Source organism: Grampus griseus (genome assembly GCF_964374135.1).
Source record: "Grampus griseus genome assembly, chromosome: 5".
Classification (NCBI taxonomy): domain Eukaryota; kingdom Metazoa; phylum Chordata; class Mammalia; order Artiodactyla; family Delphinidae; genus Grampus; species Grampus griseus.
This window is the reverse complement of record NC_138998.1, coordinates 56,987,339-57,004,240: the sequence shown is the minus strand read 5'-3', so window position 1 is coordinate 57,004,240 and position 16,902 is coordinate 56,987,339. Positions and strand designations below refer to the sequence as shown.

Below are 16,902 nucleotides of genomic sequence, written 5' to 3'. Positions count from 1 at the left end.
TAAATGCTGGAGAGGGTGTGGAGAAAAGGGAACCCTCTTGCACTGTTGGTGGGAATGTAAATTGATACAGCCACTATGGAGAACAGTATGGAGGGTCCTTAGAAAACTACAAATAGAACTACCATATGACCCAGCAATCCCACTACTGGGCACATACCCAGAGAAAACCATAATTCAAAAAGAGTCATGGGGACTTCCCTGGTGGGACAGTGGTTAAGAATCCACCTGCCAATGCAGGGGACACGGGTTTGAGCCCTGGTCCGGAAATATCCCACATGCCATGGAGCAACTAAGCCCATGTGCCACAACTACTCAGCCTGAGCTCTAGAGCCTGCGAGCCACAACTGTTGAAGCCCGCGTGCCTAGAGCCTGTGCTCTGCAACAAGAGAAGCCACCGCAAGCCCACACACCGCAATGAAGAGTAACCCCTGCTCACCACAGCTAGAGAAAGCCCAAGCGCAGCAACGAAGACCCAATGCAGCCAAAAATAAATAAATAAAATAAATTTATTAAAAAAAAAAAAAAAGAGTCATGTACCGCAATGTTCATTGCAGCTCTATTTACAATAGCCAGGACGTGCAAGCAACCTAAGTGTCCATCAACAGATGAACGGATAAAGAATATGTGGCACATATATACAGTGGAATATTCCCCAGCCATAAAAAGAAACGAAATTGAGTTCTTTGTAGTGAGGTGGATGGACCTAGAGACTGTCACACAGAGTGAAGTAAGTCAGAAAGAGAAAAATACTGTATGCTAACACATATATATGTAATCTAAGAAATATATAAATAAAAAATGTTTCTGAAGAACTTAGGGGCAGGACAGGAATAAAGACTCAGACATAGAGAATGGACTTGAGGACACAGCAAGGGGGAAGGGTAAGTTGGGACAAAGTGAGAGAGTGGCATGGACATATATACACTACCAAATGTAAAACAGATAGGTAGTGGGAAGCAGCCACATAGCACAGGGAGATCAGCTCGGTGCTTTGTGACCACCTAGAGGGGTGGGATAGGGAGGGTAGGAGGGAGACAAAAGAGGGAGGAGATATGGGGATATATGTATACGTATAGCTGATTTACTTTGTTATACAGCATAAACTAACACACCACTGTAAAGCAATTATACTCCAATAAAGATGTAAAAAAAAAAGATAATTGGACAGTTAAATATGGTGCCCATATGTAACCTAAACAGAAGAGCACTCTAGAGCTATGTGTTTAGGAGAACTTAAATTTGAAAAGTAAAATCAGCATTGTTGCAGAACTGCAATATTTGCTCAAACCATAAAAAAATAAAAGAAAATTCACTCTGACAATTTTTCTGTGATAATTGGAATATTTACTCAATTTTAACATATTTACTGGAATTATTAAATTTAATCATCTTAGTCTTTGTTTTATTTGTACCACCTTGACTGTTGCTCTTTTTAAATGTATTTTTTATCTTCTTTTCTGTCAAAAAAAAATATATATATATATATATTTATATATATATATGTCAAGGCAGAAACACTATATTTTTGTTAATCCCTAAGGATTATAGTTCTTTTTTAAAATTATTCCAGACCCACAATTTATATCTCAATATGCAACATAATTCACATTATTATACATTTTTAAAAAGGAGAAACTTTAACATACGAACATCTTAGAAAGAATTCTAACATGGTCCAATAATTTTATAGTTAAAGTTTCTGGGCAAAAGGTATAGTTATCATTTTCTGTCCAAATTTTTAATAGTCATTTTAAATGGAACATCATTTCAGAATAGTATGAAATTACATTGTGAAATCAGGACAGTCATTGAACATTACGTGCCTATCACATCCCAAGCATTATGTATGTCTTTACACTTAAGGAATGGATAATAAACAATCTTGGAGTAAAATATGGGGCAGGACCTGCTTTAAGTTGTACCAAGTCAATCAAATAGAAATTTGAAGAACCTTGTATTAAGATGAGAGGCTTTTATACTCGGCATTTTCTTCCAATGAAAAAATAAATCCAGTGTACCACCGTCTTGACAAGTCTTTAAATATATAAAGAATATAGTTCTTATATAACTTAACACAAAGTAAACAATATAGCAATTATCTCTTCCAAAGGTCACTCAAATGCAGGGTTTTTTCTCTCTGACCCTAAAAGAACATATCAATCTTCTACGTCATAGAAGTTCTAAATTGTAATTTTGTTCTTAAGTATTTCAATTTTTTTTTTTTTTTTTACTTTCTGCTTGTTTCTACATTAACTTTTGTCATCCAGTGATGATGACTTCAAGCTGATCAAATAAGGATGTTTTCCGTTTTTTTGCCATTAACATCCTAAATTATCTTTTATTCTTCTGAAATCTAGGTAGACAGTTAATTCCTCGACCCTCTTAAACTGTGTCCCTAAATGGTAGGTAGACCAAGATTGCTAATACCCTTGATTTTTAAATGGCAAATATATATTTACACAGATGCATGTAAAAAATGCTCTGACAGTAACTAGAAAATAGATATTTTTAAGATATTGCTTATGTTATAGGACAAGTAATTACTATAAAACTTGCAATAGTAACTTCTTGTCCTATAATCTCCCAAAAATATAATATATGTCAAAGTACAGGAAAGACTCTTCTGAAAAGCAAGAAGAATAGGGGGTCCTTGGTTTACATTTATCAATCTACATAATCTAAAAATAATGTATCCATAATCTTGAGCTATTAAGTGGACAGTTACTATAGAAACATTTTTCAAGATTTAAAAAATAAGAGTATCACTCCTTGGTATGGGACCTGTATACCTATCAAAGAGACCCCTATATATAAGGGAAAAGATACCCTTAACAAAGTTCACAATGCCATCACAGCCACCTAATTAAATATCTTAACTGCAGAATTAGTGTAATTTTTCCAAATACATTTTTATAAAACCCAAATAGCCATGAACCCAATGGCATGCCACTTTAGAGAACTTAGAAATTTGGGAAGTAGCTTTAATTATGTATTCCAATAAAAAGGCAAAAGTTGGTTGAATTATTTAAGTCCAATTTATCTATTTGACATCACTGGCAAAATCCTTCCTAAAGGAGTTTGCTTTGTAAGCATTGTATTAAAGAATTCCATGTTTTCTGGAATGCCAGAGTAGCTTACAAATCAGAACAGACATCCCATCAGCTCCTTGCAGCACATTCTGTGACTGCCCCAGTCAGGGCTGTCCATGGTCTGTCCTCTCTGACCACTCCTTGTAGATTTATTCCTTTAGAGAAAGTCACTGAAAATCTGAGGTTCATTATACAGTAGTGGTGTTAATAGCACTGTACTTGCCATTAACGTATCAAATCAGTGCTTCATAATAGGTGCTACCTTATCCTAACTGTTCTAAGCAGCCTCACCTCCTAGGGCCCAAGTAATCTAGTATTCATAAACATCTTCAGTGCCCTGTGGGAGCCTTCCAGTTCAATAGGTTGTGATCTTCAATCATGTGTCCTTGAGAGAGATAGAAACAAATACTTATATAACATATTACATCTTCTATCTTTAGGAAATTCCACCCAGTGGAATTGTTATCAAAAAAAAAAAAGTTTTTGAGATTGCCAACTATTTAAATTATGCCTCAGACTACCCAAACTGGCAAATAATTGGTAGCTAAACAAAAAATAATCAAAGCCACATCAACAGGGTCAGCACATTGCTTTCAAGTTCACATAAAGTCTAGGGAGAAATGGTGAAGAGCACAGGCTTGGGGGTGATGGGACTGTGTTTGAATCCTCTGTGGACACTGACCTACCAGCTATATTATTTTCCTATTGCTGCTGTAACAAATTGCGACAAATTCAGTGGCTTAAAACAACATAAATTTATTATCCTACAATTCTGGAACTCAGCTGTCCTAAAAATCAAGGTGTCAGGAGGGCTGCATTCCTTCTGGAGGCTCTAAAGGAGAATACATTTCCTTGCCTTTTCCATGGTACCTAGAATTCCTTGGTTTGTGGCCCCATATTCTATCTCCAAAGCCAACAGCATAGCATCTTCAAGTCACTCTCTTTCCTTATCTCCTCTCTCTCTCTCTCTCTCACGCTCTCTGTCCCTCTCACACAATTGTACACACACAATTTCACTTCCACTATGACAGATGATTATTTTAATTTAAACACAAATTCTGGGACACAAACCTTCATGTGCCTAAGAGAATCTTTAAAATCAGATTAAGAAAATCAGTAGAGCAGACACCCCCTTCCATGCTAAGCTATGCTATCTTCGAACCCCGTATGAAACAGTGAGACCCTTTATTTTTATCTTAACTAAAGTGCACGCCACACGCACACACACACACACGCACACTCACACACTAAAATGAGATTTGTCTTTCTTCACAAAGTGAAAGGCTGAACACATCCTTCTATGCTTTTGAAATTGTGTTCCCCAGGGACTCTCTGCGCTTCAAGCTTGCCATTCAACCTCCAAGGCACCCCCTTCATCAACTATAACAAATAGGGCCTTTTGTCTGTGCCAAGCAGTTGTTTCACATTTGCTGGGAAAAGAACAAAGGAACAGAGAGCTCAGAACAAACTCAGGAAGTGCTGAGGACAGTTTGGAGGGGAAAAAACGTTACTGAGGCAAGTTTGAATTCACAATTCAGTCTTTGAGCAATTCATTTATTCTGAATGGTAAGAAAGATATAGAATTAAATTAATACTCATCAGTTATTATTCTGTAACAAATGTACTTCCTATATGCAAGCAGACGAGTCCTATGTAATTTGTTTCTAAAAGAAGTGTAGGAGCAAGTGACTGATTTGTAATTGTTTGCGCAATTAGTAAAAAGACATATATGGCATTCCAGAGACTGTTATCCACTTCCTTCCTTCTGTTATAAGGAAATCACGGTGGGCCTATAGAACCCCTGCCAACACAACCGTGGCCTGGAAATTTCCATTTAAACATTCAAAGGATATGAAATGTGTGGCATCCTAGCCTACCTTGGCTGCTTGCTGCGCTTACACTTTAGACGTCAAGCCAGGCAGCTGAGCTCGGAAAGCTACTCTTTTCCCCCCACATTCAAGTACTTGCCGGCCACAAAATACTCCTCGTAGCTCAGAGCATCTTGCATTGGAAAGTGGTTCCTGTCTCCTCAGGAAGACTGGGACAAGATAAGCTCAGATGAGATGACACTTTCAGGCCTTTTTATGAAAAATTTACTTCATAGCATCTTCTGTAGAACCAATATCTTGTCTCATCCTCCATTTTATTCCCGGTGGTGTTTCCTCTTTCTGTCCGTGTATGGATCTGACTCTTGCCTGAAACAGAGAGGAGTGGGGAAAATAGGAGAGCAAGAAAAAGGAAAAGGAAAGAAAAGCATCACAAATTGGCCACCAAAGAATGGAAATAACATTTACTGAATACCTACAGTATGCCTGGCACTTTACACATTTGACTTACAGATTAGATAATTTAATCTTCCTATCATACCTAAAGGACAGACTTGATTCTGCATTTTTCAGATGAGGACACTGAAACTCAGAGAGGTCAAGAAGCTTACTCCAAGTCACACAGCTAAGCGGTGGTAGAGCCAGGTCTTTCCACTTCACCATTATAACATCCAACTGTTGTAATTTGTAACTGAAATCAGAAAGCAAGATTACTGAGAGTAAAGATTCTATCCTAAGAATCCCGTAGGATGGTTAGCTCATGAGGAGCTCAACGTTCAGTACTAAAGAAATCCTGGTTGTGAAATTAATTAAGCCCTGGCCCTGCCTTGAATGCAAGTGGGAAATAGATGGAAGAGTGTTGAGATGTCAACAAAAATCCATTTCCTACCAAGAGACAAGCCGGGAGATCAAAGAGGAGAAGGAGAGGTGCGGAGGTTGTAGACGGTGCTGGGAAGGGTTTGCACAAGGAGTGTCCCTGTCACTTGAGTAGCTTTCCTAAGCTAGCCGGGTGAAGAGACCCTAGGTCAGGCCAGTTCAGAAGCCAGCCCCCCAGGTGCCGGGGCTGAAAGAGAGGTAGGGCTGGAGGGACTTTTTCTAATAGGAATTTTCCATTTCTCACAATGAGTTAGTCAAACACTTGCACTTATGAGAAACAAGAATGAAGGGTTACAGAGCTTGCCTTTTTAATTCTCATTTGCCTAGTTTGCATTTGAACAAATTATTATTTCTGCCTTCATTAGAGTATTTAACACAGTGTAATCAACCTGCTGGGAAGTAAAAGTGTAACCATTTTATGGTTTGTTACACTGAAATTTAAATTTGCATATTAAGCACCAAAGGCATTAACATGTGTACCCTATTCATTAACTATGGATTATAAAATACCTCTCTAGTGTGAGCCCAAACAGCAAGCTGTTTTCTGATTGAACTGCTTAATTAAATAAAAGATTATTAACAGCATTCCTTTATACCCTGGATACTTTAGTAGTTTGAAATTAAAGCACAGAGACATTCAGAAACTACCAAATCTTCCTCATCACTGTTTTGCAAGCATCTCTCTGAATATGATAGATTGCTCTGGAAAAACTGCACTCTGAAATAAACCTCTTTATAAAGCAAAGCCATAAAGTAAATAGTACCTGAACTCAGATTCAATTTTATCATTTTAATTCCGTTCAAACCTTCATCACTGGTGAGGCTGGTCTAAGTCCTGCAGATTTCTACCGTGACAAATAAAGGAGGACATGCAGCAAGCTTCCCAGTCTAAATACAAACTATTTTTATAAATCAGTGGTGAGCTAACTTAATTTGGTTCTTCTAACCTACACTACAAACACAAAATCCTTCTGCACCCAACTGAAACCTATTTTTAAAAAACAATTTCAGAGCAGTGAGTGAGCTTCTCTTAACCTCTTCCATCTTTGATAGTATTGACCACAGGTTTAGATCTCCTTGACCTGAGTGAACCCGTCTCTCAAACCCAAACCAAAGCCAAGAAGTTGGAGACCTCATCGAAAACCTCATCCCTCAAGAAAAAGGTTGATGGGCCTGACCTCATCAGTGCAGATGCTGAGCAGAGAGGCCAGGCTCTCCGAAACCCAGAGACGGCATCCCTAGACTTAGGTAAGGCAATAGCTCGTGTCTGCTGCTGTTCACTTGTGCTTAATACAACAAGGAAGTTCTACAAATGACATTAAAACCATGGACAAACAGTAGAAAAGATTAATTCTATGTAGGAAACTGGACAGGACACACTTCTTTGTGCTTAGATTAAATAGCAGTTGGGGAGCTCAACTTTGCAGAACTGGTGTGGATTTATACATTTATTTGTACAACCCATGTGTATTGAGTTTCTGATAGATGGCAGGTACCACACTAGGCACTGGAGTTACAATAAAAATAAGACATGAATCTTGCTCTCTAGGAGAATTCAGTCTAGAGGGGAAGAGAGTCTAGAAAGAGAAAACTCTAACCCAAGGTCCGGGAACAGCCAGAAGGAACAGTAACATGTAACATGTGTGGGGATACGTCCAATACAATAATAACAGCTGCCATTCACTGATGACTTACAATGTCCAGAACTGTGCTTCGTGATTTACATATATTAGCCTGTTAATTCATCACAACTCTTTGAAATGAATGAGGAACCAAATTTTCAAATTTAAATAACTTGCCCAAGATCCCAGTTAGTATGAGGAAGAGCTGGAATTTGAGCCAAGCTCTAATTAACTTCAAAGCCTGTACTTCTCTCCACTGTACATCTTCCCGAGAAAGGAGACCTTAACCTCAGATCATGGAACCAGTCAATTAAGCTCCCCTTTCTTAAGAAAAAGAAAGGTAACAGTTATTTCAGAAAGCCAAGGGAAACATGGATGGGTAAGTATCCATAAAATGAGCATATTAGTAACTTATCCATAAAGTTACAAAGGTTAAAGGGGATATACATATATGTAAAATCGCTTAGCACTGTGATATATACATGTTAGATGGCCATGGATTAATTTATTCATTTGTTCAGTAAACATTTCTCTAAATATCTGTTGTGTTCCATACTATGTGCTGGAAATACAAAGATAAATAATATAAGCTTTCTGCCCCTTAGTAAGTATACAGTCTAGTGGAGAGAGAGAAAAATGATTAATATAATTATAATAAAATATGTACTATGTGCTGCAATAAAGAAAAGCCCAGGTTAAGCCCCTCACCCAGCCAGGGGGTTATAGAAGTTGCCTTATAGGAGATACTATATGAGCAGTCTTGAAGGTTGAGTAAGAATTTGCCAGATGAAAAATATGGATCAGAGAGAGGTGGGAAGGAAGGGGCAGGGCATTCCTGATGCAGAAGAGAAAGGGAGTCACACACAAGTAGACAAACACAGAAAGATGCCTTTTCAAGCAAATACAAGCACTGCTACAGTATTCAAGAACGATAGAGTACTGAGAAATAAATCTGAGCGTCACCAGGGGTCAGATAATGGGAGTTCTTGGATGCCAGGTCGTTAAGTTTGTGGGGAGGGCAGGGTTGAAGGGTTTTTACTCAGAGGAGTGACATCAACAGATTCTATTTTAGAAAAAATTTTCTCTTTTGGATGTGTGGAGAAAGGAATGGAGGCAGGGAGACAATACAGGCATGTAAGAGAGTGACAGAGGGGATAGTGAGAGGCAGATGAGTTCAAAAATAAATAAATAAAAACAAGACTTGTGGACTGGGTAGATATATGCATGCCAGCAAGGAAGAGATATAGAATGTGCCAAACTCTGTGATAAGGGTACAAGAGGAAAAGGTGGGGGGGGGGGGCGGGGGATGTCAAGGTGGAAATTGTCAAGTTCAGTTTTGAACCTGTTATATATGAGGAAACTGTGGAGCTTCTCTGTAGAGATGTCCAATGGACTGTTAAATGTGTAAATCTAGAACTCAGGAAAGAGAACCAAGCAGGAAATAGAGATTTGAAAGTCAGAAGCCTATGAATAGCCATCACAGTCACGGGTGTAGATGAGCTCACCAAGGACAGATCACAGAGAAAGGGAAGAGAACCAGCACGCTGCTCAAACTGGTTGCACACACAGTATCTGCGCTCCTCTGCCACGTCACTTTTTGAGGCCTGTCTCTCTGGAGGAAAATTTTATAATTATTTCCTCATCATCCATGTGCTCTAGGCTTATTCCATTTCAATAAGTGAAATTTATACATATGCATAAGGGTATATTGTTAAATACATTACAATATAATATAATAAACACATAAATGATACTTTCATTTCTCTGCTTTTGAGAAAACACCTTGTGAAGAAGTCATAAAAATTCTTAGTTTAGGGGGCTTCCCTGGTGGCGCAGTGGTTGAGAGTCCGCCTGCCGATGCAGGGGACATGGGTTCGTGCCCCGGTCTGGGAGGATCCCACATGCCGCGGAGCGGCTGGGCCCGTGAGCCATGGCCGCTGAGCCTGTGCATCCGGAGCCTGTGCTCCGCGAAGGGAGAGGCCACAACAGTGAGAGGCCCGCATACCGAAAAAAAAAAAAAAATTCTTAGTTTAAATGACTTTAGAGGACACTGACTGCAAACCTACCTTTTTATAAACGAAAAAACTGGCCTCTAAGGTTGTCTAAGTGGATTGTTCACAGTCACACACCTGTTCATGAGAGGGAACCAGCCAGGTTCTTTGTAAGAATTCAGCCACAGGGAGACAATGGTCCTAGCATACACTAACTTTCTCCATTGCTTCCTTCTTCTCTATCCCCATTATAAATTCCCTTCTTTGGTGAAAAATTAGGTAGTCTATAACAAAACCTGTAAAAAGTGTCCCAGTTTCTTCCCACCTCCTTTTAATAACAAGGCTCATCTCTTTAAACAGAATTTCTTTCCAGAAATGTGCCAGAAATGCCTCAAAGCCACCTCTTAGCTGGAGGCCCATAGGATAGTACTGCATATGCTCATTCTTTACCAGATCCCATGGGCTCATACACAAAATTTAGAATGCACCCAGCTCTTGAAATAAATTCAGGTAAAAAAATATACTTGATTGTTTAACTGTAAAAGCATTCCATTTCTCTTAATAGGTCTCATATTTATTTAGTTATACATGTTTTAATTAATTTTCTTGCAGCCTTTGGTCTTGGGGTAGAAGAGCATCAGTTAATTAAAGTTCACTTGTATAAGACTTCTCAGTCTTAATCTGTCTTCTTCTCTCTGCACCTCGTATTCTCCTCCGTCCCCCTCACCCCCTTCTTGTCTCCTTAGTAGACATTCAAACACAACTGGAAAAATGGGATGATGTTAAGTTTCATGGAGATCGAAACAGCAAGGGACATCCCATGGCAGAGAGAAAATCAAGCTCATCTAGAACTGGATCAAAAGAACTTTTATGGTAAGATATTTTAATATCAGAAAATAGCCATAAAAAAACGAAACTTTGCCATTTGCAGCAACATGGGTGGACTTGGAGGGCATTCTGCTAAGTAAGATAAATTAGACAGAGAAAGACAAATACTGTATGATATCACATGTGTGGAATCTAAAAAATATAACAAACTAGTGGATATAACAAAAAAAGAAGCAGACCTGCAGATACAGAGAATAAACTAGTAGTTATCAGTTGAGGGGGCAGTATAGGGATGGGGGAGTGGGAAGTATAAACTATTGGGTGTAAGATAGGCTACAAGGATGTATTGTACTACACGGGGAATAGCCAGTATTTCGTAATAACTGTAAATGGAGTGTAACCTTTAAAAATTGTATAAAGTTTTTTTAAATTTTAAAAATAAACTAAAATATTTTTTTAAAAAACTAAAAAAAGAAAATAGCCATTTATGTGTCATATACTTGTCTACTGAAATAGCCAAAGAATTAAGTCAATCCAGATACTTGCTGCCATTTATAACGTCCTATTAATGTTAATAATTGTGGCTTCTAAAACTAAATTATTTCATCTTAATTGTCAAAAATTCAGCCAATAAGGATTTTGGTAGATTCATAATTTAATATTCAATATTTGTCCAATATTTGTTGATAATTTTCTGAACATGTAACTGAGCCAGTCAATCAAAATATGTGCATGTGTAATTTTACATGTGTATATTCAATGTACAACATGAATAATAGTTAAATTAAATGTTTTTGGCTACACAGGTAACCTTTCTGACTTTCTTAATCACCATTGTCGGATAATGCACTAATTAAGTATATTCCATGGATGCCCATGAGAAAAACTAGCCACCTGAATTTTACCATGTTTTTTTTTTGTTTGTTTGTTCTTTTGTGATACGCGGGCCTCTCACTGTTGTGGCCTCTCCCATTGCGGAGCACAGGCTCCGGACGCGCAGACTCAGCGGCCATGGCTCACAGGCCCAGCCGCTCCGCGGCACGAGGGATCTTCCCGGACCAGGGCACGAACCCGTGTCCCCTGCATCGGCAGGTGGACTCTCAACCACTGCGCCACCAGGGAGGCCCTTACCATGTTTCTAAAGCTTCCTAAAGGACGGCATGTTTCAGCCTCCGGTTGCCCGTCACACATCTCCATTTATTATGACATTTCAAATTCTATATAAAGACCAAATCTCACTAAGACACTTTGTGAGAAGCTCCCCTCCCCACCCAAAAATTACTTTTTTAATGAAGCAGAACTCTGTAACAAAAATGGTTTTGCATTTATTTACTCTTTGCATGTAACTGACCTGCATTCTAAATCAGTCAGAGAGAATAACACCTAACACATTGCAGCCACTTAAATTCCAAACGTGGTCATTATAATGGAAATATATGTTATCTTTTTCATCAAATGTCTGTTGAGAGCTTTGTTACCATGGTTCTCAACGATCCAAATTAACCAGATTTCTTGACTGGGTTTCTAGGTGAATTCGCTTCTCAATTTACATTAATTTCCTCCATGTGTCCCTTGTAGGTCCTCAGAGCACAGATCTCAGCCAGAACTGAGTGGTGGGAAAAGCGCCCTGAACTCTGAGTCGGCTGCAGAGCTGGAATTGGTGCCTCCAACGCAGGTAACAAAACCAATTCCTCAGTGCACCTATCTTTACTAATAGATAATTTATGTCATAAGTATTTAAAATTTCACCAGAAAAATCTGAAGTAATTTTTCCGTATTTTCTATTTCATATGCTTTCTCACTCAGTATTTATCTCAATGCTTAAAATAACTGATGAAAGATAGATAGACAGATTTGGCTGGAAAATGTGTCAATGAACTCACCATGTACTTAGCACTTTTTCCTTGTTCTACCACTTACTGTTACATTATTTTCCAATACAAAATCTGTTCTACTCCAGTATTAGCACAATTTATGTAACAGGCACAAACAAGAGGAAATTACATCTTGAGTAGTCATTCACAACTTTGCCCTACAGACCAAGGTACTCACACATCAGCATCCTGACTGTCACATTAAAATAAATTTGTTGCTAAGGAATAAATAATTATAGTATTAGCAATCATGATAATACTAAGAACTACCATTTGTGAGTACCCTCTAAGTATTAGGGACCTTGTGCTTTTCATATATTATATCTAATACTCAAGTAATCCTGTGAATTTTTATTGGACTCACTTTAAAGGTCTTTGAAGAGTCTTGGTAAAGTCAAAATCCTTTTACAGGGGCACCCAACTAATCACCAGTGGAAGTAGGGCATGTACCAGACCTGTCTGTCTGCTACTTGACCCTCGACTCCAGTGTAACTGGTTTGCCTGTGACTAGTGACCTTGGCTGGGCCAAGAAGGGCCATCAGCCTCAGTGTTTTCATTTGCTCAAACACTTTGCAAGGGTACAGCCTTGATCTCTTAAGAAATGTGTCCACGTTCACGCATCTACAATCCAGTTGGAAATAAGTGGGATGAAATGAGCAAGAGAGATTTTCTTGAGTTTACTAGATAAGGTATTGAAACTAAGAGGGAAGATATATTGTCTGAAGTGAGTAAAGGGATAAGTATGATAATAGCAAATATTATTGAGTGCTATGAGAAGGCCTTCTAATACATATTAATTAGCTCACTTGATCCTGACCAATGACTCTATGAGTTAAGTGTATTTTATAGAGGGGGAAACTAAGGCACAGTGAGAGTAAGGAAAATTGTCGACGCACTCACAACCAGTAAGCGGCAGAGGGCAGGAGGACGCAGCTAGGAAATGGAAGGCATCTGGAAACCTAGGCCATTAACAGCACCTCCACGTGCACCTCACCCTCCACAAGAGACAGGCGGGCATTACTGCTCCCAGAACTCAGTCAGAAAACAAGTCAGCTAACTTCCAGAACAAATAACCCTGGGAAGCTTAATGAATTGTAAATGTAGCGTGAAAATGTATTTTCTTCATCTTTGTTCATTCTGAATGTATCTTTTTAAAAAGCAAATTGATAACATTTATTAGAGAAACGTTTCTTGATAAGTGCATTAGAGATCTAGACTCAGCTAAATAATTGGTACTGTTTCGTAAACTGGAATCCTTGGAACAATTTTTTTTATTTGTTTGTTTATTTATTTATTTATGGCTGTGTTGGGTCTTCGTTACTGCACTCAGGCTCTTCTCTAGTTGCGGCAAGGGGGGGGCTGCTCTTTGTTGCGGTGCATGGGCTTCTCATTGCGGTGGCTTCTCTTGTTGCGGAGCATGGGCTCTAGGCACCCGGGCTTCAGTAGTTGTGGTTCGCGGGCTCTAGAGCGCAGTGTCAGTAGTTGTGGCACATGGGCTTAGTTGCTCTGCAGCACGTGGGATCTTCCCAGACCAGGGCTCGAACCCGTGTCGCCTGCATTGGCAGGCGGATTCTTAACCTCTCTGCCGCCAGGGAAGTTGCTGGAACAATTTAATATAGCAGGAGAACACTAGTCTCTGCAGCAGGGTAAGACATGGCACAGGTGGGCTCTTCCACACGGAGGTGGAGGGAAGGAGGATCAGCTGGGGTCCTCGGTTGCCGTGGAGACCCACAATGCATTTATCTTATTATTCCAATGACTGCTACTCTCCCGCTGGTTGTCTGATTTCATCCCACCACATTGTCCTTCCACTTACCCACCGGTGTGCATTTAAGAAAACACAATGTGCTTTGGAAAATTGTATGAGATACCCAACATTGTCCTCCAAAATATAATGTAAAATGCCCTGAGATAGTTCTGTCTAGATAAATCATAGTGAATTATTTTAGAAGGTTACCAATTATTTGTAAAGCATTCATCCCTTAAATTGTTTTCTTAAAAAACACTGCATGTTTACTTAACAAGATTTGCCTAAACTAAGGAAATTTATAATCTCCTAGTTTTAATTCCAGCCTATGGTTAAATAGGAAAATTTCATGAATTTGGGATTTAATCATCTAAAATATTAAGTCACTCAAATGGAACAGGAAGAGAATAGGCTCATCTACTTGTAATAAAAGACAGAAAGGTGTTTTTACTGTTAGAAGCATACTGCTCTTAAATATATGATCTCTTTATATAAATAAGATGATGAAATGGTATAAAAATTCGACTTAAACTGACTTGCAAACTATTCAAGGAAACAATTTCAGCTTACCAAAATTTGTTACTGCTCCAGTCACTCAGATGGTTCATAGGAAAATCAAGGAAATATCTTCTCCCTCAAGCCAACATAAATTATCTTAGTTCAACAGGTGAGGAGCTATTTACAAGCTTTGCTCAAAAATCATATTTCAGAATCACAAAGAGAATGAAAGCTCTCAATGAGAATTCTCATGTTTGTTCATTTTCAAGATAGGGAAGAAGAAAAACATAGACTAGTCTCTTTCAAATAGTGTTTTGAATATAGTAATCAGAGTGGCAGGAGATTATAATAAATTATATAATCTTTGTATATTTAAAGAATAAAGTTTCTTGATATTATGCAAACTGTGTTATTTATATTCCCTGGAGTTAATTATTTAAAGAAATCGTGCAATCTGAAAAATTAAAAAATATTTGAAACATTGAAGAGAAACACAGAAGGTAATGATATAAAATTACCTTTTCCATAAATGAGATAGTGGTGAGGCAAAAGAAAAGAAACTTCTGCCAGAGAGTGATGGTTCACGCATTTCTTTTTCAAGTCTGGACCCTGGAAGGAGCGCTCCAACACAGGCTCTTGCCGTCCTAAGCTGGACTTCATGAGAAGGTGGGGCAGCCAGGCTCTCCAAATACTGAGTCACACAATCTTGTAACGCTCTGATTTTGCTGATTTGGGCAGAGCAAATGCTTCCTTCCACATTGTCAAAATTCCATCAAGTTGGCAGTATCCCAAACCAGAACAATCTAAACTTTAAAAGTGCAGATATGTTTTCTAAATTTTTAAAGGAATAATGTAAAAGGAAATGCATGTTAATAGAAATGTAAGATATTTCTAATATATTATTTGAAATGTTTACAATAATCTTGGGAATTCATGTTATCTCCATTTCTCAGACGAGAAATGCATCTTAGAAAACAGAAGTAATTTTCCCAAGGTGACTCAGCTAGAATGGAGAGGACCCAGCATTCAAATCACACCCATCATCTTCTAAAGCCCTTGTTCTTCATCATACATCACCTCCTATCAGCCACATCTAGCTTATCCGCCTAAGAGAACTCACAAGACCATCGATTTCCCTTCTCGTTGCAAGCCCTGATTATTACTTAGTTTATAGGGTTAATATGAGTTAAGTGATTTTAAAGAATATCACTTTCCTCCAGAAACTTTGTAAGATGAATTAGCATTGTCACCCGATCTGAGGCCATACACAATTTCGTGCCTCGCCTCCCAAATTCATTCTCAACCTCTTACTCTTAGAAATGCTAATGGCTTCCACTTTGTTCCATTTCAATTCAACAAATGAGATTGAATGTCTACTATCCGTAAAGCCATAAGTGAGGCAGTGGAAAAGTTAGAAAGACGAGAGAGAATATAAGGAATATGAAGACCTTTATGTCTAGTAGAAACAATTAGATAGTACACTGTAAATACAGTTTTGCTTTCCGGAGGACAGCACAGGAGCCACATCAATATCCCTTTTCCCCTCCTGACCACACACAGTGAGCTGCCAATGAGGAAGAAAGCAAGCAAAGATGGAAGAAAGGAACAAAGCAAAGAAGGCAGGAAAACAAGAACAGCAGGAAAGCAAACAGGACGGAAAGAAATCTGAAGATCATTCTCAGCATAGTAGAAAATCTACACATACTAGGTACTCACCAAATACTTTTTAAAATGAAAAAATAAGGGATGCTAACAAAAAGGAGAAACAAAATGTTTGTCAAATTACAAAATTCAAAAGTAGAAGCTAATGGTTAAAGGACAGAAAAAAAGGACAAATTTTTATTCTTTTATCATTTTGAGGCTAGTTCCAAAAATAATTTTTAGTTATGCAGTATGCTAATGGACTGTCCATCCCCTTTAAAAATCAGCCCTGACTTGCCTTGGTGTTCCATAACATAGAATTTCATAGTTGGAGGAAGATGGGAACCATGTGCTGCCCACCTTTGCACAAAACTTTGGGAATTTGCTCTTGACACATAAGGTACAGGTTTTTTGTATGCTTTCAATGATAAATGTCTGTTGACTGATTGAGAAAAAATATCCTGACCATCTTAATGAGGCAAGTGTTCAGAAGATCTCTTCTAGCATGAGTCCAACTTGTCTGTAAAAACCACTAAACAAAAGTGTTCTAAACACAGATTTTTTAAATGAATTTCCAAAGTCACACCTTATAAGCGCTAACCAGAAAAATGATAACAACAAAAGCCAAATTTTTGGTGGTTATTTTTCTTTTTTTGGCCACGTCGCCGACGTGCAGGATCTTAGTTCCCCAACCAGGGATCAAACCCGTGCCCCCTGCATTGGGAGGGTGTAGTCTTAACCACTGGACTCCCAGGGAAGTCCCAAAAGCCAATTTTATTGAGCACTTCCTATGTACTGAGCATTTTGTGTGTATTATTTACATGAATTATTGCACTGGAGTCTTACATGGACTCCATAAGCGAATATACACTTGGCAGATGAGAATACTGAGAATTGGGAATTCCCTGGA

General features: G+C 38.5%; 1 protein-coding gene across 7 annotated transcripts in view; it reads left to right on the top strand.

The window, feature by feature from the left end:
* The window catches only part of PEX5L (peroxisomal biogenesis factor 5 like), a gene marked incomplete at its 5' end in the record, with an annotated part of 182,541 nt that overhangs the window by 96,117 nt on the left and 69,522 nt on the right, over window positions 1-16,902 (top strand). For 3 of the 7 annotated variants that reach the window (XM_082655225.1, XM_082655223.1, XM_082655224.1), the window contains 3 exons: window positions 6,845-7,039; window positions 10,154-10,277; window positions 11,811-11,907. In XM_082655225.1, coding sequence (XP_082511351.1) covers window positions 6,845-7,039; window positions 10,154-10,277; window positions 11,811-11,907 — 416 coding nt within the window. Of the gene's footprint in view, window positions 1-6,844; window positions 7,040-10,150; window positions 10,278-11,810; window positions 11,908-16,902 lie in introns of all 7 variants that reach the window. The other 4 variants (XM_082655221.1, XM_082655220.1, XM_082655226.1 and 1 more) reach the window with 2 other exon arrangements.